Raw genomic sequence first — 26,113 nt, forward strand, 5'->3', positions numbered from 1 at the left:
GATTCGAGCCACGCGCTCACAGTTCGTATCCAAGAGCGGGCCAAGGGCGTAGGAAAATGGAGGGGGGGGAGTTACGCATTCGTAACTGCATGAGAGTTTCGATACAGAATCTAGAAACTGTTCCAAGACGCTGCCTCGGATTAGCGAAAAAAATGAAAAGAAAGAAAAAGCAGTCACATAGCTCACAAGGCGGTCTATTCTTTTAAGAAGTTACCTGCCATTCTATGAAGTTTCTCCTATACATCATGCTCAACGCGAACAGGGAGCAAAGCAGACCTACTTTTCATTCTTTAGCAACATAAGTTGTGACGGATTTCACCTTAAAGGGAGGAGGTGGGTGGGGGGGGGGGGGGGGGGGCATGGCAGGCCTCTTTAGAACATTTATTGTGCTGTATAACCTTTGCTGTAGACTCGGTGGAAAGGAAACATACAGTCTTTGTCAAAAGAAATAGTCATCAGGAGTGTCAACGTTGCTGAGTTCAGGCGGCATCCTGCCAGAAAGCACTGCCATGGGAGGGAGAGGGTTCGCCTCCCTCTTCAGAGCGTTTGAACGATGCCGACGCACCCGGAAGCAGTCTATAGATATATAGACGATGCGGAGTCCCCGGAAGTCGCGGGCGAAGTGGCGTAGTTTCTTTTGACAAAGGCTCTACGCTACATCCCAAGCTCAAACAGCAACAGCAGTGTCGTTATGAGAGCTGAAGTCGGTGGGTGGTGGTAGTGGTGATGACTTGACAGACCTGGCCGGCAATCGCTCCGCGCGAACAACTTTTTCCGCGTCACAAATATATGACGCGGAAAAGTGTCACCATGATTCTATCGGCACAGTCTCTCGAATAAGTATGAGGAGAATTCGCGACACTTCCTTGCACACTATTTGCGTACTTCTAGGATAACTAACTGTCCTCCAAGTTTGTGAGGGAACCCAGTTCGTCTCATTCCGCCCGGAAGAATCATCCTTTCAGAATAGAAGCGAGAATAGAAGCGCTTGCAGAAACCAGATGATGTGCTCTATATATCGCCCTCTTCGTAGCAGTCACTTCAAGATGGAAAAGCAGCACGGCCGACCTTAAAATACAGAAGCGTAGCATCGGTACTCTGTACACATAGGACGGTGGCTTCCGTGCGGCCAAATCCCTTTGCAACACAGTTGAAGTTTAGTGGACAGAGTGTATAAGGAAGCTCTGAGTGCTGTAAGCTCACTTAAGCGCCTCCCAGGAGATACTGAATTCCTTTCCAGATTCGCCTTGTAACGCAAATCTCACAATGTGCTTATCAGCTGGGGACGTGCCAAAACAAAGTCTATAGCGAATGAGAATGAAGCAATCACAAACGAGCCAACGCTCGCTCTTACCTCCGTCTGAAGGTTGGGTGACGGCAGGCTGAGGTAGGCTGCCTTGCCGTCACGGCAAGCTCCAAGCCCTGCGTGAGAAAAAAAAAAGACCAAGAAGACAGGCGGTGAGTGACAAATGCAGGGTTCAAATGGAAACAGGCAGCTAAGTACACACTTGACAGGCTTCAAACATGTTCCTTAGATTTTTTTTTTCTGCGGCAATTTAACATCACGGTCGAAAGACGCGGGCTTTTTCTTCTTGACAGTCATGCGTGATCTTTCTTTCCGCCGAACGCCTCCTCCATTGTAGGGTAGTTGGCCAGATGTTTGTTTTCAGGTTAACCTCCTTGCATTTTTAATCTCTCACCCAACATGAGACGTTGTTCCCACTAGATACATCTGCTGGTCATCCGACCGGCAACACAGACGCGTAGATCGCTTGTTTTATAAGGCTACGCGTCTCCTATTCTAGTTGAAAAAACAAAACGGGCGGTGCAAATCTTCGCTCGGACTCAGGAAAGCAGGAGTGCCCTAATCAAGCGCGCACTCTTACAGCGCGCGATATGGGAATTTAAGTTGGCGAAGGCGAAATTCTTGCGCAAATATAGTGTGTCGCTCGGACGCAAATCTGGCGGAGGCAAACTCATTTTCGCAACGTGCGGTGTAGGCCTGGATTAGCCTGCGCTCGCCGGGCAGGAAACGACGAGCGTCGGCCCTAATGGAGGCGTACGTCGAGCCTTCAGGCGCATAAGCGGACGATCTTGTAGAAACTATAGTGTGCGCAGTACACTTCCTTCTACACGCCGTAGACAACGTGGATTATTATAGTGCGTACAATTACGTCGGATTATATTAAAGCAAATAACGCGTGAAAGTTGCTATGCGAAGCGCGCCATCTGCTTCAGTGACAAAAATGTACTATCCGCGCAAGCGTATACACACACACTGCCAGCAATTAACTGTCTTGGTACAAGCCATAAATAGATGAAAAGAAAGCTAAATAAATGACGATTGTCACGCTAAGTGGATCCGTTCGTAATCTATAGACAAGCGCAGCAAAAACACATTTTCAGCTCGTTGTCAGGTATTTCCCTATTGATGTACGCGGCGGTCAAACGTTGTCGACCTTGCCCCCCCCCCCCCCCCCCTTTTTTTTTTTTCCCTTTCTTGTTTCCTTTTTGCTGGCACCACCACTGTCGCACGACGGCTGCGCACATGATGAATCCTTTGCGATGGAATTACTTGTGACGCAGCCAGCGGTGACGAAAGACTCCGCAAATCAAATTAATGCCCCCTTCTTCTGCCGATTCCAAGGTTTCCCGTCATCTGCTGGACGAAGCACCACCGATAGCGTCGGCTGCCTGCGCGACTGGACTTCACTGCCGCCCGTTCGATTAGTTATACACGCACCAAGCATCCTGCTGCCTTCACCCAAGGATCACCCACCTCCCTCGCTTCTCCATTAATAAAGCGCCCTTTTCCGCCATACACGTGTGGCTTGGGAGAAGCAAACTTTCACTATGATATCCGTGTCGGTTGGGTCAGTTACTTTATTTGGCTCATTGCGTTACGCTCTAACGGGAGGTGAAAAGAGTGAAAAAATCAGCCCACCAGTGACTGCTTGAGGAGCCCTCACTTTAGTTACGGACCATAACAGGAGGAATACAACTGGAAGGTGATTGAACCTCGAGTTGACGTCGATGAAAGACAAAGCCTGAGCGAGTGGGCGGGGGGGGGGGGGGGGGGTGAATGGGTGCATGAAGCTTGTCTATGTCTAGCCTGAACATTCCCTTCACAGAAACTATCATCATCAGCAAGGGCTCGAGCGTCGTCCTCGTCTTCCACAGCTGCTACGTTGGCGCTCATCATTCCAGCGTAGAATTTCACTTGTCCAACTTGTCCCTCATCACTGTGATCCGCTCCGACGAACAACGACACAATGCCTTGGAAGTGTTGAATAGACATTACGCTACTAGTGTTCTACAGTGATCACAAGGCTACTCTGCTCACTTGCAAAAATTGCAAATTCTTTTGCAAAATTACCGGTGAAGTTTCCGATGTTCAATAAACATGTGTTTCACTGCCAACTTCTCTTCACTGACTGTCGCCAGTAACCACACAATGCAGATCTCGTTAATCACAAGGACACATTACAGTAAACACAAAGTTGATAGCAAAGGGGACGGTTAGGTATACAAAGGGACAAGCTTCACTTATCATCCATCTTCACGGAGTGGAAGGGCAAACGATTCTTGTGAGAGCCGCGCTTGAGCGACAACGTTTGATGGGCATCAACTAGAGGTTAAATCGCCTTCCAAATTTATGCCATCACTTGTCATTCTTCATCGTCATCATCAGTAACCATCATCATAGTCGTCACATACCTTGTGGCCCCAGTTGCACATACTGAGTGGCCCAGTGGGACTTATATTAGACTGCATTATCTGTGGAATCGACCCACGAAAGTGGTTAGAAACACACATAACCTATATACGGAAAAGCGGGGTTAACTCGCCACGGAAGGCTTCGTCTTTTAAAGACCTAAACGGTGTAGCAGTAATAATATGAGATTGGGCGCAGTACACGACGAAGATTTGAGATCGATGTTATAGTGCCGATGTTATGCAATACACGATACGATTGAGCTTTACAGTGTTTGATTAGTGGGTGTAGAAAATACGTAGAAAACAGTCGGTGCCACGAGAACCGAAGCACAAATTTTCTCTCCCTTCCTCGTTGACGTTCTTCGTACGTCACCCGAACGCTCGTTATAGATCTGACGCATTCGTCACGCAAAGCGGAGGGAGAGTGTTTTCTCCGTATATTAAAACCTTCTACAGAGGTATTGCGCCGTGGTTGAGGAAGCACACCGCACCGGATGCGTAAGAAAAGCAGCGCTGTTCTTGTGAACACTTGGTCCCGTACAGTGACGGAACGGGTTGTCCGCGGTTTGCTAATGCTTTCTAATAAAGAGTTTTAGCCACGTCTCGTTTCCGTATGAGCCTGGTCCGTTTTTGCTGGACGGCAAGAATTGCCTCACGGTCAGGGGGTATTGAAGAAAGCTCGCTAATGACCCTAAGGAAAACGGGGAAGTACTTATTTTTTGTGGAGGAGCCAGATAGACAATATTCGCCAGCATTTCCAACTTCATTCAAAATAAATAAATAAATAAATAAATAAATAAATAAATAAATAAATAAATAAATAAATAAATAAATAAATAAATAAATAAATAAATAAATAAATAAATAAATAAATTGTTCGGAATTCTTTCTCGCATTTCATTTGGAACGCTTTATTCCTTCGTGACGTCTTGCCACCACGAAGCTTTGCCGATGTGCCCATATTTCAGGTCTCTTGCCTATTAAGGAAGGCTTTTGTGAGTCACACGAGGAAAAAGAAAAACATGCATACTAGCTCAGCTTATTTATTAAAGACGGAGCGGCGCGGAACCACGAAACGCCACCATACAATCCCGCTCGTAAAAATTATTCAACCATACTTAATTTCGATGCTTGAGATTCTCTTCAGGCTTTTCTGTAGGAACCGGCTTGACTTTATTTTTTTTCATATAATAATAATTAAAAAAACATAAATGTGTACGTTACTCGGAAGCGACCAACAAAAGCAAAACCGCTCTGACTTTATGTTCGTTCATCCAGTCGCTAGAGCACCTGATGTACGGGGATTGCTCCTGTTCTCCTCCGTTTCGCAAGTCCCATATATAGCTTCGACGAGCTTCCGTCGTCGAGTGGATATTTGATCTTCAGCGTACTCGACGAAGTAATTGGACTCGGGTGCTTTCCTGGCGGGATCTTGCCCGCGCGCGCCCACTTCAAAGACGCTGCGCTGCACTTAGGGGCCCCCGTCTTTTCGGGGGCGACGCTCTAGCTCCTAGCCGAGACGGTCGAGATAATACCATTTACGATGACGTAGTATATTCCAGTGAATCCGATAGCCAATCACAGCGCGAGACGCGCGCGCGCGCCGTCCTGCGACAATATGGCTTTGACCATAGAGTTTGTTTTAACGGCAAAGGCAATGCTCTGCGCGCGCCGCAACCGCCAGACATTCCCCCGAATGCCATTTCCCGACGGTGTCCGGGTTGCGCGAAAACTGGCCGAGAGAACTTACATTTCGCGATAAGCGTCGGAACGCCCGGCAGCTGAGCCTCCCGTCTATTGAGATCGCATTCTATACTATTCAAAAAAAAAAAAAAAAAAAAAGCGCAGCGCACGCCGCACTATGTTCTGCTACGTTCCACAATTCGCGATTCCGGCGGCTGAATTCCGATCAAGGTGGAACGCGAAAATACCTATCCTTACGCTGCTCTTGAGCGACTTATATATTGGTGGAGCCGGTGGACGTTACGCAAGTACACATAATATATATAACGCCACCATGCAAACAGCGATGGAATTCACGATGCCATGTATTTACGAGGGAGGGCAAGTGCTTCGTTCGTTTATTACAGCGATAGCTGTTATCGGCTCACCTCCTAGTCGTTTTGATGTCCGCCAATGTCCCTGGCTGGAATCTCAGTCTGATTTGCCAGAATTTTGTTTAAAAATAAATAAATAAAGACGCAGAATTCTGCTAGGATTCGAACTCCGGAACCAGAAATCGCCAGTTGAAGATTCTACCTCTAAGTCACTCCACAATTATTGACTAATGCTAAGAATGTCCGCCACTGTTGGCCCCTAAGTGCATGTGAGAAATACATCTTACTCTACTCGAATACGTGGCTGATTCTGAAACTAATTAAGAACACTGCGCTTGGACAATACTGTGACTAGCCTTATGAGCGCTCGTTAAAATGATTGGCTGACGTCTCGCTTTGCAGATTATCCATGAACCAGTTCCGAGGTGGGAGAATTCAGACGATACCAGTGGCAAACAGCAAAAGGGTTAATAAAAAAAAGGAAAAGAAAAAAAAAAAAACGTTTGCAGAGTCCTGTCTCCTCACTTCTCCGCTACCATGGAGCGCCACCTACACAAAATTGTTGTTGTTGAGGCAACACCACCAACAACAGTTGTGTCCACGCGCAAGACTTGTATTTAGAGCGCGGCATTCAAGAGGGACCTAATTCGCAAGTGCCCAACATCTTCTTTGTGAACTTGGTTTTGAGAACATTTATGCTTTGTGAACTCATGTGTTGTGTGTGAACACTTCAGTTTTGTGAGTATTTATGTTATGTGAACTCTTCTGTTGCGCGAACATTTATTTATATTGCATTAAGACTTAGTACGTGAATGTTCGTACATGTGGTTATTAGTCCAGTTTTGTGATTTTTGACAACATTCCGAGGACAACTATCATGCAAGAGAAGAGGAGTAGCCGGCGCCACATATGGGCACCAAGCTCTCCCTAAATACATTTAATAATAAAAAAAAACAATTCTCCTCGAAAGGAGATCGCTCGCGCGCACATGCGAATGTTGAAGCAATACCGCATGAAACATGTGCAACGCTCAATGCGCCTAATATTGAGCCAGCCATTGCGTCAGTGCATCGCATCGTTGTTGTGGCCTGAAATCATAGCTCATACCTACGAGAGCAATTGGCCCCGCTGTAGGGAATTAAAAGTACACCCAACAAAAACAAATCGGGAAAACAACAACAACAACAACAAAATGGAACATTGCATCACACAAGGACAACATATTTTGACAAGAAAGTGATTACACACACCGTGCACAGTCGGCAACTCCTAGCAGTGTAACCTGCTGGACGGTTCAATAAACTTAAGCAGAGCTGCTATAATGGACCCGTGGGTGGTACCACACTGCAACAATGTTCTCTTCCGCTAGATCTTCCACGCGGAAAAAGCAGAACGCGGCACAGATACTCAACGCCCCCATAACACAACGGCACAAAACTACCACCTGCCGGCCGCTACAGCTGTCAGGGACAACCCTCTAAGATGCATGACAATATCTCAGAGTCAGTGAGATAGAAGTGCATGAACCCATCTCCTGAGTGAGCGCAATACAGGGTCAACCGGCGGCATTTTCGTTGCTTAATTACGATACACAATGATGCCTCATAGTGCTATTGAAGTACGTAAACAATTTTGTGATATTTTATAACGCGTTTTGATTGTTTACAGCTCATTTCTACCCGTGTAGCGGAAACAGCCTCTTATTTCAATTCCCGGAATCAGTGCAGTTAGTATAACATACCTGCTCGCATCACGATCGTTCCGCCATCAAAACTTTCGTGGTACCGAGTTTTGGGCGCAATTTAAGGAGCATCGGTCTCTCATAGCGTAATTTTAGCTTTGGAACGTAAATACCACATAAATTTAATAGTGTAATTTCGGCATCGTATTAATCTTGGCTTCCGCGTAACGTCACAATAGTAGGGTTTCTCCTAGTCGTTTCTAATTACAATGGGATCTCGTTGATACGACCTTCCCGGGAACTGGAAAGTAAAACGAATCATCCGAAGATCGTATTATCCGAAATACATTACTCCTATACGAAATTGGCAGGGAAAAGAACAAAAAAACGTATTACCCGAAAAACGTATTATGCAGAATAGTGTCAACGAGATTCCACTGTATACGTTCATACAATTCGAGTGAAGGAACAGCAACGCCGGAACAGTGTCTTATGACGTGACGTTTCATTCTTCTGCAGCATTCTAAAGTTAACCCAGTATTGTATAGAGGGAGTTTCCTCAGCGGTACGCGATTCCTGGGTACCACGCAGAAACAACAATTTTCCATCGTGCTAAAGACCAGAACGTGAAAAACAAGTCCCGCGTTGAGTATGGGCGCCGGTTGAGACGGGAGAGTCAAACACGGGAGTCTCAAATGATGTAGTACTGGCGGGCCAATGGATAAACACAAACCACGAGGGTTGGACAGTTCGGTGTGTTGACTCAGCTTCCCTAATTTCGTTACCGGCCGTCAGAGGCCGGGTGATTTGCCTCGCTTCATCGTCAGGTAATTCGAAAACACCGCGCTGTCAACACAAGCTGCCTTAGTTCGACGCCACTGAGACCGCGTCGAGTGATGGAGAACGAGAGAGAGAGAGGTAGCCGAAAGACTAAGCCAACATATGGACTGTGCCAATAGTACTCTGCCGGATGGATCGTGAGTAAATATCTTCTCGTCAGTTAGCGGTCCGATGAAGAAATATCTGCAGACTGCACCAAAAGATCAGCCCCTACAACTCGAATGGCAACTTCGTCGCTATTAATACGATAGAGTGAGGTCGCACCCTGTGAGGTTGCAGTGATGTAGCGACGAGAATCTGCTGACGTTAAGGCGTTTCTTCTGCCCTGCTCGGGCACTTGTCTCGAAAATTAAGACGATGTCAGGACTAAGAGGATATAAAAAGAAAAGTTGCTAGAGTGGAAGCCGCCTACACCTACCCAGAGAGGACAGTGAAGCTGCTGACGGCCATTTTGTGGTGGGCCGGAAACCGGCCACGTATCATATCGTGAACTTTCTCCGCTGTTTTTTCTCCGCAAGTTATCACCATTACTGAACTGAAATTTGGGGGTGGGCTAACTGAAATTCGGCAGCGGCCAGCTTGATTTTGGGGGCGGGCCAACTTGAAATTTGGGGTTGCCCCAACCTGACATATGGAGTGGGCCAACTTGAAATTTGGGGGTGGGCAAACATAAATTTGGGGGTGGTTCAATTCAACACGCAGAATTGGACCGCGCTTGCTGCAGTCGGGCAGCATGCATACGAAGCTGTTGTCCAGGAAAGAACACCGCGCACTGCAGCCGCTGCGCACAATCCGACGACCGCCGAAGTTTCTGCCCACCACAATATGGCGGCGCAGGCTTCACTTGAAGAGCGTGCCTTCCCCTCCAGCAATTTTTTTTATATCCTCCTAGTGTCAGGAGCGCTTCCTGCGCCCAAGCTTCTATTCGTCACTACCGCTTCGGGTGGTTTAACCACACGACACGCGCTTAAATTTCTCTTAAATTTCTACTCCACAACAACACCCTCCTCCTAACTTACGTCGACATGTACGACCTTCAGGCAGCGCTCATAGTATGGATTATATTGCAGTGCGGACGAGGACGCAATAGAGCATCGTGCACAAACATTGTCTATTTGATACTGCACTTTGCGTTCCCTTTTACGGGCGCTATAGGGCTTAGAGGAGGCAGCATCTGGATACGCAGCCACGAGCGAGAAATCACCTTAAGAGACTCTGAAGTTCGCTCCAGCCGCATAGCGTAATAACGGCAAAAGAGGGCGTTTCCAATCCTTATCTAAAGCCCCTTCCTTATCGGTTTAAGGACGCCCTCTTATGTCGTTATTATGCCATGCGCCTGGACCAAACTGTTAGAACGCATGAAAATCGCCTAAACGGGGGCCGGCGAAAGCATGTTGCCTGCGAGCTAAAACAAGAGCCGATATCAGTGCCGATATCAGTTTTGAAAGGTAGCGTTCATTCACTTATTGATTTCTAGGTTGCGTGATGACCTAAACGACTTTCTTAAACGCTCCTCCACTAAACGCTTCGCAAGGGCTCCAGAAAATAGAAGGTAGCGAATTACATCGACGGAGGTGGTTTCCACTGCGGTTCACAAACGCTCTTCGGCAACTCCCAGTGTTAAAAACTTTCTTACAATTCATTCCGTGATTTTCCTCACAGGTCCCGCGAAGAATGTTATTGAAGCGCACTAACCATTTTAGTGAACGAACGGCTTTGCTTAGTTTCAGCCAATGACGGCAAATTAGCATCCCACCAGCATACTAAACTTAGTGCTGCGCGATGACAAATTCCTAAAAACGGATGCTTTACATTGCGAAAAAAAAAAGAAAGAAAAACCTTTGTGTGTAGCCCTATGTAACAAAATAAAGATCGATTTTCTCGTGCTCCTTTAAAAGTTAATCGGAACCTACTTTCTGTACACCCTTTGTAGAACGTAATCACTCAACCATTGCAGTGATAATTCTACGTTTAAAGATGATAACTGATTTTGATTGAATATTAAATAGATAGTTGATTTTGAAGAGAACTCTGCGTTCTGTGATTGAACTTGTCATCAAAATACAGCGTCACCAGCGCTGATCCGCGCTGATGTGTCTGCTATTCGGGCATTCCGTAACTTGTTATACAGACATGCTCAATTGATTGATTGGTTGATTGATTGATTATGTTTAACGTCCCTATAAGCAACACTTTGGTTATGAGAGACGCCATGATGGTGGAGGTCTCCGGGTTTATATTGACAGCCTGGGGTCGCTTAACGTGCACATAAATCTATGTGCAGGAGCGTTTCTGCATTTCGCTCCCACCAGAATGCTGCCGTAGTGGCCAAGAAACGAACCCACGACCTCGTTCTCAGCAGGAGGACGCCATAGCCACAGAGCCACCGCGACCGGGCACAGACTGAACTCTCTACTAGAGGACTTATTCAGCCCGTCCGCGCATAACATATTACCATTTACGGAGTGACCATCTACTTGGCGGACCGTTTGTAAATGCTGGCGTGACAAAACGTTCACGGCTGGAAGAACATCACCGAAAAATTATAGCGCAGAAAAACCATTGGATGCAACCTCCCTCTGTATATGTTGACGTATACCTGAATTTCGCCACAAGATTTGTTAAATGGACCTGAAAAAAGAATACCGTATTCGTTTTTACCTTTTCCTTTCTTGTTTTAATTTCACGCACAACGCTCTCTTTGGCATACCTTCCAATAGAACTGGTGGCCTCGGTATGCGAGATTGGAGAGTTCTTTTTTTCGCGTGCCGCGGCCTCAGTACAGGCCAAGGATGTCCACAGAATTTCACGAATCCAAGAGTTCCCGAGAGAATGCACAAGAATACGAAACAAAGAAAGGAAGAAAGAAGGAAAGAAAGAATGAAGGAATCAAAGAAACAAAGAAAGAACGACAACAGACAGGCGTTTTCGTGAACTTCAAGACACACGTGGATTTCCTTCCAAATAACATCGCGGGACCACGAGCATATAGGCGCCGCCTCGGTGAGGAGCGGGCGTGGAGCACCCAGCCGTCCCGGTGATATTAGCGCGCCTCGGCGCATTGATAAAGAAGCCAGTTCACGCCGCCGCAAAAGGTACGCCCCTATTTTTTTTTTCGTCGCGGAAAAGGCATCAAAGAAAAACGAGAAGAGAAAAAAAAAAAAAGCAGCAGGTGTGTTGTCTCTGCGGTACTTCTTTCACGCATTCGCTCTGAGTGCATCCGCCGCAGTCAAATTGAAGAGCGCAGTTCGCTCGACGAAGAAGAGCCAAGTTTGCGGAGAAAAGCCTTGCGGCCACTGCGCGGGTACCGGCCGCAGTGCCTGGCTGTGCTGCGGGAAAGCCAAACAATGGACGGCGCCCGCCGGCGCTGCCGTCGAGAGACTCACCCCTGTCGCGGTGCGGTGCCACGAGTGTGTTGTATACACAAAGAGCGCTGGCCACCTAGCTTCACCTCGGAATTGTTTCCAAGCGTGCTTTGCCTCACATTCTTTGTTCTTGCCGCTTCCCGGTCGATGTGGCCGCAGATGATAAAAGGGATATATATATATATATATATATATATATATATATATATATATATATATATATAAGCCGCGTGGGCGCGGGCTCGTGGCTCAGCCGGCATGTGTTTCCCGCATCACGAAAACTGTGCAGTGCTATGGAGGGTAGATCAACGGCGTCAGCCAATTCGAAATCTGCATTCACAGAGTTGTTCCAACGTAACGGACGTTCGTGACTGGGCAGTAACTTAGCACCCGTGTCACACGCATGATTTCCATGAGCATTGAAATCATCTCCTTGGCCTGCGGTGTACGACACTAGACGAATGTTAGTACCCCAGCGGTTGTGCGTCTCGACGCGATCAGGCTCATCGCGCTCTCCTTGCTTTCCTGGAGCTAACTTAAGTTCACGTTTGTAACTTGGAGACTGTTGCTGTATGTGACCTCTACTGTGTGTTCTACTTCATTCTCTGAGATGTGTCATCTTGCTCTTTCTTTCCTCTGCCCTCCCCTTCTTCCTATCTTCCATTTCTATGTTTCTATCTCTCTTTGTAGGCAGGCGTTGTGCCCCTTCCGGTGGCAGTTGCCAGCCAGCCGCTCACTTTCCCTTTCCTTTCAAATGTACATGTTTTCAAATCAATAATAATAATAATAATAATAATAATAATAATAATAATAATAATAATAATAATAATAATAATAATAATAATAATAATAATAATAATAATAATAATAATAATAATAATCCGAAGACAGTTGAAATCTACGAGCCACACTGGCTCGTAGATTTCGCGAGCTTACGCAAAGGGCCAATCGTGATCGAAAAACATTCTGATCCAGATCGGGCTCGATCGCGGCGATCGACAGTGTCAGCGTGGTTTACCTGTATAACTGGTTCCTGCTAACGCTGATATTCAACGGGCTGTCTAATATATATGTTGCTTAATACTGTAAGTCAATATAAAGCCAGTTAAACGTAAAGTAGCGTTCTGTTAAACTATATAGACACGTTTCTTTCAAGTATTAGGACTATCTACAGAAAGCCTGAAAAAAAAAAAAAAACATAGCCTCGAGCTTTTCGGTTATTGTTTAGTACAGCCTATAGACCATGCGAAAACAATCCGCTTGTAAGCCTGTTGATCACACTAGAGCACAGGCAATATACTTGTTAACCTTTTTCTGCAAACAGTGTATATATTTTTTATTTGTTCATTTAAGACAATCTTATAATATAGCTTTGGGGCTAAGGCTAAAGGCGAACTGCCTGCCCGACTGCACCGTGACGCTCTTGCAGCTGCAGCAGTGAGGAAAAGAAAAAAAAATCTACGAAAGCACATAACATGTGAAGCACAGAAAAACAGGGCTTAGTAGTATGCAGATTCCACAACAGTTCTTGAGAAAACATTTTGCGACAGATCCGTGTACAACGTCATGTAGGTCGAAATAATGGTGAAAAAAAAAGAACGAAATTAGAACGAAATTAGAAAACCGCGAAATGTTTCGTGTATAGTCTAAAGGACCATTCTAAAAGCTATTGCGAAACATGCAGTGTGAGAAGCTTATACAGTGTATCTCTAGGCTGTAAAATCCCATTTTTATTTTGCAATGGGCGCAGCTTTAACAGTGGTGCACGTTATTAGAACGGGCAGAGTGCAGTCGCCCAACATAGCAACAAATGTGCTGGAGACAAAAGAGCGTCGCCAACACGTCACGTCGGTGGGCTTGCAGGAGCATGAGAAAGCAGGGAGGGAGGAAGGGGAGGGGGGGGGGGGGAGGGAGTGGCGGCCGCTTTTTCTCAGCTCCGTTGTCACACTTGTCAGCGACAGCGTGTCTCTGTCAAGCCGGGCTTTATACGTAGGCTCGGTGCTGGTGGAGCAGTCGACCGGCCCCGCACGCTTCTAAAGTATTTTTGGGGAGTTACAGTGAACCGCCATAGACGCGGTTGGTCAAAGCAGTGGCTAAAAGGAGTAGCCTCCTCCTACGCGCACATTGAGTAGTAAGAAGAAAATAAAGCCTACTACATTTCTTTTTTTTTTTTTTTGTTACAAGAAACGATCACGTTTACAAATTTCTTCTGTTGGAGCTCTCACAGCGTAACTGGAGAACTCAGACCATGACTCATTTTTTTACTAGCTCTGCGCGTTGATGGCAGAAGCGTGAGTGGCGAAATACAGCGCAACACAGAATACAAAAAAGAGATAAAAAAAGGAAATCAAGAAACAAAACAACAACAAAAAAGGCAGAAGGAAGCGGGGCGTGCTCAAAATTTGACTATGTATTTATTCTATTTCTCTAAGAGGCATCGAAAACGTCGTTCAATGTTTCCCTCATTTCCTCCATCGTATATACGGGACTGGTTCGACAAAATTTTTTTTTCACTTTTCATTTAGCTCAATTCGGTTCACCTGCTCCATTTCGATCTTCGCTAACGACCAGGAGGAGGAGTTCACTTACGATCCCGACAGGACTCCTTTGTTGTGCGTCAGAAGCTCTTAGCGAGGCCACTGCGGTACGCGCAGCACGACCTTCCTTTCTTTCCTCCCTTTACAAATGAGGACCTTTTCTTTCCCATTTCGGTGTCCTTATCCTTTGACGACGCACCCCCTCTCCCTTCTCATTCCTCCCTTCATTCTTCCTTTCCCACTCTAACCAAACTTCTCCGCGCTCGAGCTCACGAAAAACGGTGCAGCATTGGCAAACTCTAAAGTCGCGCTCAGGTAGCCGATAGCCAACTGCACGGAACTCGGATGTCGCGCAAGGATGCTGCTTCGTAATTGTCGAGCGCCGTTAACTGTGACAATAAAGATCGCCCACACTACGTCGCGCTGCGATCAGCACGTTGCTGCTGCTGTCGTACTACGGTGCACATGCTATGCGAGATAAGGCACTATAAGTAGTCGCCACCATGCCATGCTACTATAAATATTGTATACACTACCGGTATAGTCGCGCTATAGGTCACACTGCTATTCGCACAATGACCAGTGGCACCATGAGAACAAAGGGCAGAATTGCAATTCCTTTTGCTCTGTAGTAACTGTCTGTACCGTGCGTAACTAGAATTTTGTACTATCCGCTTTCTGATATATACTATAGTCGCTGGAATACGAGATGTCCTTAAATGGAGTCAAATGCTTGTGGAAGTAAATGCTACTTGTGTTACTTAACACAACTTATGAGGAACCGCTTTATTCTTGCCGAGCTCGAGCTAGCGCGACGAAGAAGAAGCGACACGCATTGATGATAATACGTGCAGATGAGAAATATTTGCGCGTGATGATGCTATCTTCAGATGAGGAAGATGAAAATCGCAGTCGCATTACAGTGTACTAGAATATTCTATTCTAGTACACTATAGTCGCATATACTGCGCTCCCACTAATTCCCCCTCGCGGCGGCAGCGGGCGCCTGGCCACGTGGGAGCATTATGAAATGAGCTGAGTATATGGTTTCAAAGGAGAGACATGCACTGATATCTGTCCCGCGGTAACGACGGTCGGAAGGAGCAAGAGCAGTCGAGGCGCGATGATTAATAACTTCGTAAGGTACAGTAAAACGACCGAGGCATTTGTCGCATAAGCCGCAAGAGCGCGCACACTCCTTTAAATGTGGCGCAAGCTGGGTGAACGCACTCGCAGCAGGTCGAGAACTCCATAAAATGGAGTTTTAAATACGAGACTGACAGTGTACTACCTAAAAAGAAAACATTATCGGCGCTGTTATTGTACTCCGAGAGCAGTCACGTTAACTCACATTATTAGTGAGTTAGTCACATATTAGTGAGTACGATGGGCACTACGACTGGTCATACCATAGGGCAGCCACGACGGGAACTGCACTGATAATCGCAACACAACGACCACCAGTTGCACGCAAACGCACAGACCTTGGGCGGGCCACAGAGTATTTGCGATCTGCATGCGAAGGGATCTGCGAAACGAGCCCCTGATTTGCTCCACCGAAGCTCGCTCTCAATAGCCCCCGCATACCGTGCACGGTTTTTTTTTCTTTTCCCGCAGGGTAGGATAAGCCTTTCTTCCGAAAGCAGCTGGAAGTTCCCAACGGAGGCGGAATATGTACCTGTCACGAGCAGAAGCCTTCTCCTTTTTCTTTCCTTTCTGGATAGGTCTATGTTTCGGTCTCCTCGCTGACGGCTGCTGCCGCCGATTCGTCGTTCGTTTTCGCGATGCCTGCGCCGTCTCCCCCGTTTCTTGACTGGGGAGCCTTTTCGTCGTCGTCTCCTTGACTCTCAGGGCTTCACCCCCCATCTCCCTTTCTTCGTACCGCTTTTCACTCAACGTTTTGCTTTCAGAATTTCAGAGCGCGTATCGGTAAAACTGATTTTTTTCTTACGGTCCGGCGCTGCTCGATTGGCCAAGAAATCCCCCCCCCCCCCCCCCCTAGGGGGGGAGGGGGGGGGGTGGATCTAAGCGCCTCGTTTCGCTCGCCGCCGCAAAGCCCGAGGGAATCCTCAATCCGTCTTCACTTAAAGTCTGCCGCTGCTCGGGTTTCAGGGATTTAATCTCTCTCTCCTCTCTTCCTCCCGTTTCTCGTTGCTTCGGTGTGCATGTTGGTTTCAGTCAAGCATACGACCAACACGCTTTATCTGCATTAAAGGAAAAAAAAAAAGTTGAAAAGCGGAAAAGGGAGCATGAGCGACTCGCTATACGAGAGAGGCTCTGAATGGAGTGGTGTCTTAAATGGCGTGTCTGGTGTCGGCGTATAGTCTTCGACGCGACGCGCGTCGTATATGGAGCATCTCATGCGCGAAGCAAACATCCCGCGGCGCGAGAGCGGTTAATGAAATGTGGAGAATGGTGTCGGTGGTTGTCGCTGTTTTGTTCCATTTTTTATTTTATTTTTTCGTCTCGTCGCTGTTCGTGAATCTGGAGCACCGAGAGAACTTGTTTACGAACGGCGCGCAACTCATCGAGGTAGCGACGCGTGTTTTTTCCCAACTTCACCGCGGAAACAAGTGCCAGTTGTGGGCCGCTTGTTCCCACGTGTCTAGTATTATTGGTGTAAAACGATAGCTAATAAATATGCTTTTTTTTTCTCGTAAGCGTGCCCCTTTATGAACTACTAGTGAAGCATAAGTTATAAAAAGGCCCACCGACCGAAACTGTTGGGTTCAGTTGCGCAATGTGGGAGTGTGGGAGCTTCGGAAATGCGTGCGCCTTGAGAACCTGTACGCCTTCGATTGTATTATAGTATGCTTCGGGCACGCCCTACGTTCGTGCAGTGTATCATCACAATTTCTGTCGATTGTTACCTGTCTATTGTACCGTACTATATCTCATATTATCGTTGCAACCTAGTAACTGCGCAGTGTTGCTCCAAGGCTCTAGCCGACATGCATAAAACTGCTGTCGTTACGCATGTTAAACCATTCTCGATAAAGGCCGGTCCCAGGCCAACGCGTCGAAAATGAACGTGTGATGTTTCTCAACGTGAATTTCTTTAAATATCTTAAATATCTCTAAAAAATACAAACGGACAGAGATATAACGTTAAATGGGACCGTGTTTACTCGGCAGAAGATATGGCCAGTACAACCAGTATGGTGGCGGAACGTTAGGTTAGCCCCACTACGTCGTCTCTTTCGTCTTGTTGGTGGTCGTCTTCTTCGTCCCTCGCATGGAACCATGAGAGTATAAAATATATAAAAAATATACAGGGTGTCCCAATTGACATGCACCACGATTAAAAAAAAAATATGGAAATGCTACGTGTAGCCGGACGGAACCGAGGTAATGTTAATTGCCGTCGCTTGGAGAGACTCAGATTACTTTTAAACAGCTTTGCTGTTTAAGCCAGTCGTAATTTGTGGTGCGTATCAAGAAACTACCAAGACAGAAAAGAAAATAAACTTTCTTGCCGAGGCGGGATTCGAGCCCGCGTACCCCCGGTCCCAAAGTGAGCGTCGTAACCACTAGGCTATACAGCCACGCTTGCAGAACATGCATTTATGCGACCCATATAATTGCGTACGAGCGTCGTCGTCTTCGTCCACAGCTGGCACGTTCGTACGCTCGTGATCTGCGAGGTGAAGAGGTTTTGCGCGCTATGAGAGAGAGAGAGAGAGAGAGAGAGAGAGAGAGAGAGAGAGACGCATTCACGGAGCGGGTCTCCTGGAACGCGGTGTCGACATTGGAACGCGGTGTCGGAAGGCAAACCGGTGTCGGTATTGCAAGCTGCGCTATGCGCCGCGCAGTGACGGCCGTAAGTGCGAGACGCGCGAAAAGTAATTATCATCATCATGAGTAATAAGATGAAAAGTTCACGCGCACTTCTGGAAAATGCTGGGCTACGCTCGCCCAGCTTCGCTATTTCAAGCGTTGCGCGGCCGAGTGCAATGTTAATCGTTTTTTTTTTGCATTCTGCCTAATTACATAATTGGTTTTAATTAATTAATCAACGTCTCAGAAATTATAGTTAGAGGAAAAGTGTCAAAGAGAAAATTGTACAGCAACATGAAAAAATCCCGACACAGCTTTTTGTTGCTCAATACGTGCTACATAAAAGTGTTTTTCCGAGTGCCAAAGAAGCCAGCGAATACACGCCAAATTGCCGTGCGACTGGCCACTCGAGGCACTTTCGGAAAAACACTTTTATATAGCACGTATTGAGCAATAGAAAGCTGTATCGACAGTTTCTCATGTTGCTCTACAATTTTCTCGTTGACACTTTTCATCTAGTTATAATAATTCAGAAGTCAATTAATTAATTATGTCTAATTATGTAATTAGGCGGAATGCAAAAAAATTACCTGAGTATCTCCAAGCGACGGCAAACAACATTACCTTGTTTCTGTCCAACTACGTAGCATTTGCATGTTTTTAATGTTTGGCCCAAGTAAAGTGAAACACCCTGTATGGCGTATGTGGCGCAACTTCACGGAGATGTTCCTTAGTTTGAATGTATACATGCAAAGAGCATTTCTCAGGAAAGACAATATTAGCACTTGGCGCCAAATTTTCTTACGGTATCAAAACCTCCACTCTTGTTAAATGTGACCCGTACTGTACTCGGTATTCTAGCAGTATTATTTGGAAATGTGGTTGGAAACAACACTCCCTTTTAAATATCCGTAGCCCCAACTCCTAGCAGAAAAAGATAAATAAAGATAAATAAAATGTAACAAGAAATGAGAGCAAGTTCGGTTACTGGCGGAGTAACTGAAACCGTCTAAGCACGAACTTAGGCCACGCTTCATAAATATCTTTATTCACGGTGGTAGACCCAGAGAGAGTTCATAATTTATATGCGTAAGCGCGTTTCATGTGTGGGGGCTCGATGTCTATATTTGCACCGCGAGGCAGCCGGTGGTCCATGGTGCGCGACCAAACTTTGTGAGAGCCTGCTTTACGATAAAAGCCATCCTCTCGAAACCAGCTCTAGATGGTTTAAGGCGCGTAAAAAATGACAAAAGTGTCACCCTGTTTACAGACCTCCTACGTCACGTACCTTAAGCACACGACGTCGTCATGTGAGCCTTGTAAGTTCGGATCTAACACTTAAGTCCCACTCCAACCCCGCGGGCTCGAAATTTCTAGCTTTGTTTGAGCAATCCGGTTGTTTACTGCAGACGTTGGCGCAGCATGAATCCCCTTTTAGTATATTTCTTTTATTGTTTTCGCGCTAGTCCCAATCTTCAACGTTCGAAGACGCGTTCTCGCTAAAACACGTCTTCACGATATCTTCATGTTACGCAAATGATTAAAAAGAAAATATGGCACACTCTTCCTTCGTTAAATTTTTTATTCGCAAAGGCGCATACCTGCTGGGAGGCACTTTTCGACGGCGAGTGAAGAGTTGAGGCAACGCGCTTTCTTGCGCCGGCAGTTCACGGTCGACATAAGCCATTACGTCCGCATAAACCATGAAACAGATTTCCCGCGCAGCTTCTGTGGTGAGCGAAAAGCTCTTCGCGTGTACCAAGCAAGCCGGCACGACGCGATAAGCCTCCGTTTGGCCCAGGCGGACACTCTCACATGCGTCCCGAGTATTCACTTTTGGAGCTGCGCGAACGAGATCGCTCTTCGAAAATTTGTTTCAGGAGAAACGTTCGTGTCTGAGCCTTTTCTTCTCGCTTCTTAGAAAAGAAAGAAAAGGAGATGTACGTAGCTGGAGTGTCTTAGTGCCCCGAATGCTTGTTTGTTTCGACAAAGAAGGACGCCAAGCGTTGCTATAAAGCCCACTTTACGCGACGACGCACTCGATATATCCAGTTGCCGCGCCATAATGGGAGGCAGAGAGGTTTGAACAGACGCGAGCAAATAAGCAGCACCAATCTTTGCATCGCTAAAACGGTGCAGTCGGGTGAAAAATTGTGTAAGCTGCAATACGTGCTAGTAGCGCACCTTGCAAGTACACATAAAGTTTAGCACCGAGCTTTGACAGCGCGTTCACTGAAAATTGGCTTCACTACTTTGTCTGATTACAGTGGCTTTTACGAAGTATCTTGCTTTTCGCATCGGAATGGCCGACAACGCCTCGTGTGGTGACTGTGGTTGCGAGGAGACCCTTCGAACAGCGTTTTGTGTGACTGTAATCGCTACAGTGTACAAAGACGATCGCTGGCAACTGCATGGGTTAGCTCTTTGATCGAAGAACCGTTATTAGAGCAAACAATTTCGGTATGCCAACCTTATAAGCGATCGCAGCTGAGGGCGGCGAAGACACGGCTACAGTCTTTAAGGAACAACAGGTCTGCACAAACGGCTGTAAGCCTGAATTGGTGTTCCTTGTGCCGCGACTGATCCTGGTGCTCTGATGGTCTGCGGTGATATATAGTGACAGGCAGGTGATCGCATGTCTGTCCTCCCTGTCCCTCTATTTTATCTCATTGCAATCCCACTTCCCCGTTCCCCATTGCTGGGTATCAAATCGGATATTCCCGTCTTGTTAACGTCCCTGTCTCTGCCCTTTCTTCTGTCTGTCTCTCTGTCTTTCGCTCCTGCGCGAAATGCATGTCAAACTGCGTCAGTGAGTCTTGAATTTTCGTCTGCTGATCGGTTACGAGAGCAGCCCACAAAGAGAGCTCGGTAATCTTCTTTTTCTTAAAAAATAAAATAAAAAAAAATGTAGCAAAATGGGAACGTAGCAACTGTCTGTTAATAGCGACGTTCGTTGCTGGTAATAGTTACTGTTCGTTGTAAATAGTTTCGAGTGAGTGAGTGAGTGAGTGAGTGAGGGAGTGAGGGAGTGAGGGAGTGAGTGAGGGAGTGAGTGAGGGAGTGAGTGAGGGAGTGAGTGAGAAAAACTTGATGTCGAATCAGAACGATTCGCGTCCTGCGAGTTAGTGGGCTGGGGCACCCGCCGAGGTTACGGCCAAGAGTTCTTGTCTCCGGGCGGCTTCCTTGGCCCGCTGGACTGCCCAGAGTTGGTCTTCCAGGTTCGAGCTGAGCAGCGCGCCCTGCCATCGCGCGCGGAGGCTGTCGGTGGAGGTCTCGCTCTCATTATCGGGTATTAGTCCCTGGACATTCACATAGCATGTGTTCTAGCTTGGCTCTGGTGCCACACACTTTGCATCAATCTGTTCTGTATATTTCTGGATAAATAGCGTGCGTTGGTATCGGACTCCTGTATATGATTTGGTTTGTAGTTGTCGCCACTGGACCGCTTGTGATCTATTGAGTTGTGGATGGGGTGGTGGATAAGTGCATCTTTGCACCTTGCAATGGTTGATTTATGTCGTTGAACCTGGTCATTCTGTCTTCCCATTCCATACCTCGGAGGGCCCTTTCGAGGGGTCTGCGTCAGTCGCAGCTCGGAAAGTGAGTGCTCGAGCTACGTTGTGTGCCGCCGCGTCAGGGTTGTCCTCTCCCGTTGAGTCGGGGGTGTGGGCTTGTATCCAGAGGATTTAGACGCATCTGTCTTCCCTGGTTGTTTTACCTTTTGTGAGTATGTTTAGCGCCTCAGGTAAGATCCGGCCGTTCACGAAGTCACTGATTATATAGTACTATGCGTTGGTTTGTGCTATGGCTAACGCTATAGCCTTCGCCGTTTCGATTCGTGTCGTGTTTATAGTGAAGCTCGTGCAACATTGTATATTGTGGTTAAATACTGCTGCGACAAAGCGACGTTTGTGTTTGTAACGTGCAGTGTCTACAAAGACCGCGTTCTTGTCTCTTCCGTAGTTCTTCGCCATGTAGGGTGCATACTCTTACATAAACAGTTTTGAGCTCTGAACGTTTTTTTTCTTCTCGACTCATGGCCAGCGGCTTTTTTTTGTTTTTTGTTAATGTATTGGTGGTAGATGTCGGAAAGTAGCTTGCTGATACCATATTCGCTCAGTTCAGTTTTTTTTGTATGATTAATGGTTGAAGCCGGACGATAGGCTTATATTGAAGTTTAGTGTGGTACTCTATTTCTTCTTTATTTTTTTCCTGAGGGGAGGTTACTTTCTTGGTAACAGGTATAAGTTTTGATCTACTCGGGGAGAAGTGTTTACAGCTACGGTCGCGCTCCTGACCGGCTAGTATACTATACTTTTCCAGCTTTTGATTGATTGATTGATTGATTGATTTAATAATAGGTTTTCAAACATGTGCTTATGGTTCCAAACATGTGCACATGCCTCTCCAGCGTTTTCCGCAATACACAATTTTGTTGAAAGGATACATGAGGCGTCACGCTTTTTCGCTAAAGATCTCTCTCCTGTGACTCGAGATACCTGCCTGCAGCTTCGTTGCCGCGAGGTTTTGTCTTTTGAAACACTTCTGACCGCTAGCAATAAGAAACGAGAGCGAAGAAAGCGTCCGCCTGGAAAGAAACGGCTAAGCATTTTCTGTCGCACAAAAACGCTTCCTTCCCGTGTACACAGCCTTATTCACGCTGATGTTATTGATTTCTGAGTTCATTTTACAGCGATAGAAGCTATAAAAATGTCTTCCTGCTATACATTCGCGGAGGCGTCGTGACAGCTTTAACGTATGTCGTCACCGCTGGTCGTCACCACCGGGGCCGTTGTCATCGTAGATTTCCGGTAATGATACATGATCGTCATGTGAGAATGGTAACACACGAAAAAAAAAAGAATAGAAGAAGGCATCTCGACCAGTAACGAACCTGCTACCATTTCTCAATGAGAAGTTGCGCAGAAATACAGAAGAAACAGGAGGCGACAGGACATGAATAACATAACATCCATGACACGAGTCAAATTTTCTTCACTGATAGCCTTCTTCCGCGGTAAATTCTAAAGAGTTATAAGAAGTAATGAAGCAGATTGTGGTAGTTTAATTTTAGGCTTTATAGGGTTCCTGGAAAAGTACCTGAGCATTAGGAGTGTGTGAAGAGTGGGGAGCCGATCACGGAGTAGAGGCAGAGAGGCGATTGGAAGCTTAGAAAAGTGTGTGTATGCGTATATATACATATACATATATACATATCCTTCCTCTAAGATGCAGAACGTGTGTCCAATGAGCTCCTGAAAAACACTTTGCAATGCGGTGAACGCGGTTTAAATAATGGATCCGGGACCTGCGAGAGATGCGACGTAATGCTAACGCACTTCTCTCGCATTCACCGCTAAATCACCACTGACTGTTTTTTATGTACGCAAGCATCACAAGCGCACCTCGTCTCTGAGCAGCGTGCAGTTTTTGTTTCTGTCTCGTTCTCGCCAAGATTAGCGAGTTAAGCTTGAGCGGATGTTTCGAAAAAAAAAAAAAAGAAAAACTATCAGCTTCGTCTGAAGCCGCGTTTTACGAGAGTGCAGAACGCGCGTTGAGCCTCTCCGGCTCGGGAAGCGATTTAATATTTTCTTGTTAAGCCTGTCCAACGGGACGCGACGTGATCTTTGTTCGGCCGTTTGCGCTAATACTCCCGAGAGCCACCACTGCCGCACTGAACCATTACTTCCGACGCACGACAGTATCACTCGGTTAGCTCGGATTTTATTAGATTTACTTTTTTTTATCATTCGGTGAGGGGGACAAAGCTTTCATCCGATGAAAATTTAAGTCCCTAAGCATAGTAGTTTCTCTTCTAGGAGACTTGTTTCGATGGGGTATGGAAGTTGTATGTCTAGCACGGGACGCTACTCAGACTCCATCTATTCCGGGACCACATTGAAGGATTTGTACTTCTTCTTTTGCTTTCGGGGCTGTGTGGTATCGATCGAGCAACACGTGACCTTATTTGCCCAGAGACAGCAGACATCCGAAGCGGTAGTTCGGGTAAAAAAGTGTTGTTTGACGAAGCGTCGTAAGAGGAACGGTTGATTTAGAGCCCGTGGAAAATAATATAAAGTAATTAACTTAGTGAGGACGACGAGAGACTATCAGAAGGGGAAAAAAAGAACACCAAGCGTAAATAAGGAAGATAAAGCAAAAAGCGAAGCAAGATTTTTTTGCCATTGTTGTTGCGCGAACAAGATTAAGTGAAATACCTTCCTGAGCGCGATCAAATGCGAACCGCCCCGGGCGCTCCGTACTTAATAGGAACCAGGGGCGTAGCCAGGGGGGGGGGGGGGTTGGGGGGGTTCAAACCCCCCCCCCCGAAATTTTTTCCGCAACCCCCCCCCCCCCCCCCCCCCACGCCCCACTTACCCACCCTTTGTTCACGTCGCTTCGCGCTGACATAATTCAAGGAACCGGTGCTACTATATCACAATTTCATTCCTGGGCGCTTGCGTTTGGGTTGGTAATTTACAGAGAATCATTTCTGCATATGAAAAAAAAAAAAAACTGTCACGGTGTTTGTCAAGGCTTTGACGCTCTCTGAGGTTTTGGGCGATAATGTGGCGGCCGCATTCTGAAGCAACAAATGCGGCAGACGCATTTTAGATGAAGGCGAAAATGCTCGAGGCCCATTTACTTAAATTTAGGTGCACGTTAAAGACCCCAGGTGGTCAAAATTTCCGTATACATTTCCGCCGCTTCCCTTCAGGTGCCGGTTAGGCCGCGCTCGCGCAGGATCTTAGGCTACGTTCACACTTGGTCTCGGAGCTGTCGGAAGCGGCAAAATCTTGCAAAAATCCACCCGCTATAGACGGCAAAACGCAGAAAAACAAGCGGCGAGCCAAATCGGTCTCGGACCGATTTTTTCGCTATGGCGAAGCGGAAACGCGGCGGAAAGTCGTTCTGCTCGACCGGAAGCTACACTAGCATGCAAACAACCGGTCGTAAAATTGAACATGGCACCAAAAGTGTAGGCTGCAATGCTGATCGACGCGATCAAGAACCACCCCTTGCTCTACAAGAGTGGTACTAAAACGTACTGTCAGCAATACTCGCGATATAGTATGTCGCGCGACCGGAGGTGCGGCAACGAAGCCTTGGCGTGACCCAACTTCTCACGCTTTTGCGAAGCCAGGCGAACCCACCACCACCGTTTCCAAGGTGTCCGCGTCTTCCGTTTATTCATTGTCCATTTGTAGAAAACAAGTAGGTAGAAGTATAAAAGCCATTTCTTCTTCCACTTCCATGACAGACAATAGTTGGGCAGATTCCTCGTTGGCGCTCCATAATTCGTGCACGTGCACGGTATGTTGGAGAGGAGAAGTCGCGGGGTGCTTTTCTCGTCGCGACGATAGATTGGGAGCGTAGGTCTCACGTAGGACGCGCCGGCTTTGGCGAGCCCCAACACAAGGGCCAGCCCGGGTTTTAGCTTTGGTGTTCCCGTTGCCGCTTTGGTGTCCTGGAGGCGCCGACAATAATACGAAATGATGAAATGTTATTACAACTTGTAAATAAAAGCTATTAAAGAAATATAATCACGCCTAGGCACCAACCTGTGACTCAGTGCTACCGCGCCCGTGTGAGGGGAATCACGGAACGCCAACGAGGAATTTACCGAAGGTCGCAAATGACACGCGAAGTTGCACAAAATGATCACTTTTGATGACGGGTGGGTCAATGAATGAACATACCGCTCGAAATAATGCGATAATGAGCGCCACCACGCCGACAAACGTACGCAGACTAGATGGATGTGGACGAAAGCGGCAGCGGCGGTAGCAAAACAAATGTGAACAACTTGGACATGCGCGGAAAAGATTTTCCGGCCGCTTTGGCCTTTCCGCCCGCTTGCCGCTTTCCAAGTGTGAACGTAGCCAGTCTGCGCGCGAAACGTCTCTTGTAGGCGATTGCGCCCCTACGGAAGGCTGGTTGTTACTGTTGTGTTGTTGAATCCCAAACCAGCAATTGCGCAAGGCTGGTAGTTGCTGTTGTGTTGTGGAATCCCAAACCAGCAATGTACACACGAAGGGGTTGATGCCAACAGTGAAATTCCACCGACTCGCAACAGAATGAACGAAACAGACAGCTGACAAGCATGGATTACTGCTGTGCGCAGTACAGCGTAAGTAA

The 26,113-nt window shown here is 46.8% G+C and overlaps 1 protein-coding gene across 7 annotated transcripts in view; it reads right to left on the reverse strand.

The window, feature by feature from the left end:
• LOC119460949 (pleckstrin homology domain-containing family G member 7) overlaps positions 1-26,113 on the reverse strand; it is a 328,218-nt gene that overhangs the window by 44,934 nt on the left and 257,171 nt on the right. For all 7 annotated transcript variants that reach the window (XM_037722096.2, XM_049672817.1, XM_049672814.1 and 4 more), the window contains one exon: positions 1,355-1,422. In XM_037722096.2, coding sequence (XP_037578024.2) covers positions 1,355-1,422 — 68 coding nt within the window. The remainder of the gene's footprint in view (positions 1-1,354; positions 1,423-26,113) is intronic.

This window comes from Dermacentor silvarum, chromosome 8 (genome assembly GCF_013339745.2).
Source record: "Dermacentor silvarum isolate Dsil-2018 chromosome 8, BIME_Dsil_1.4, whole genome shotgun sequence".
NCBI classification, from domain to species: domain Eukaryota; kingdom Metazoa; phylum Arthropoda; class Arachnida; order Ixodida; family Ixodidae; genus Dermacentor; species Dermacentor silvarum.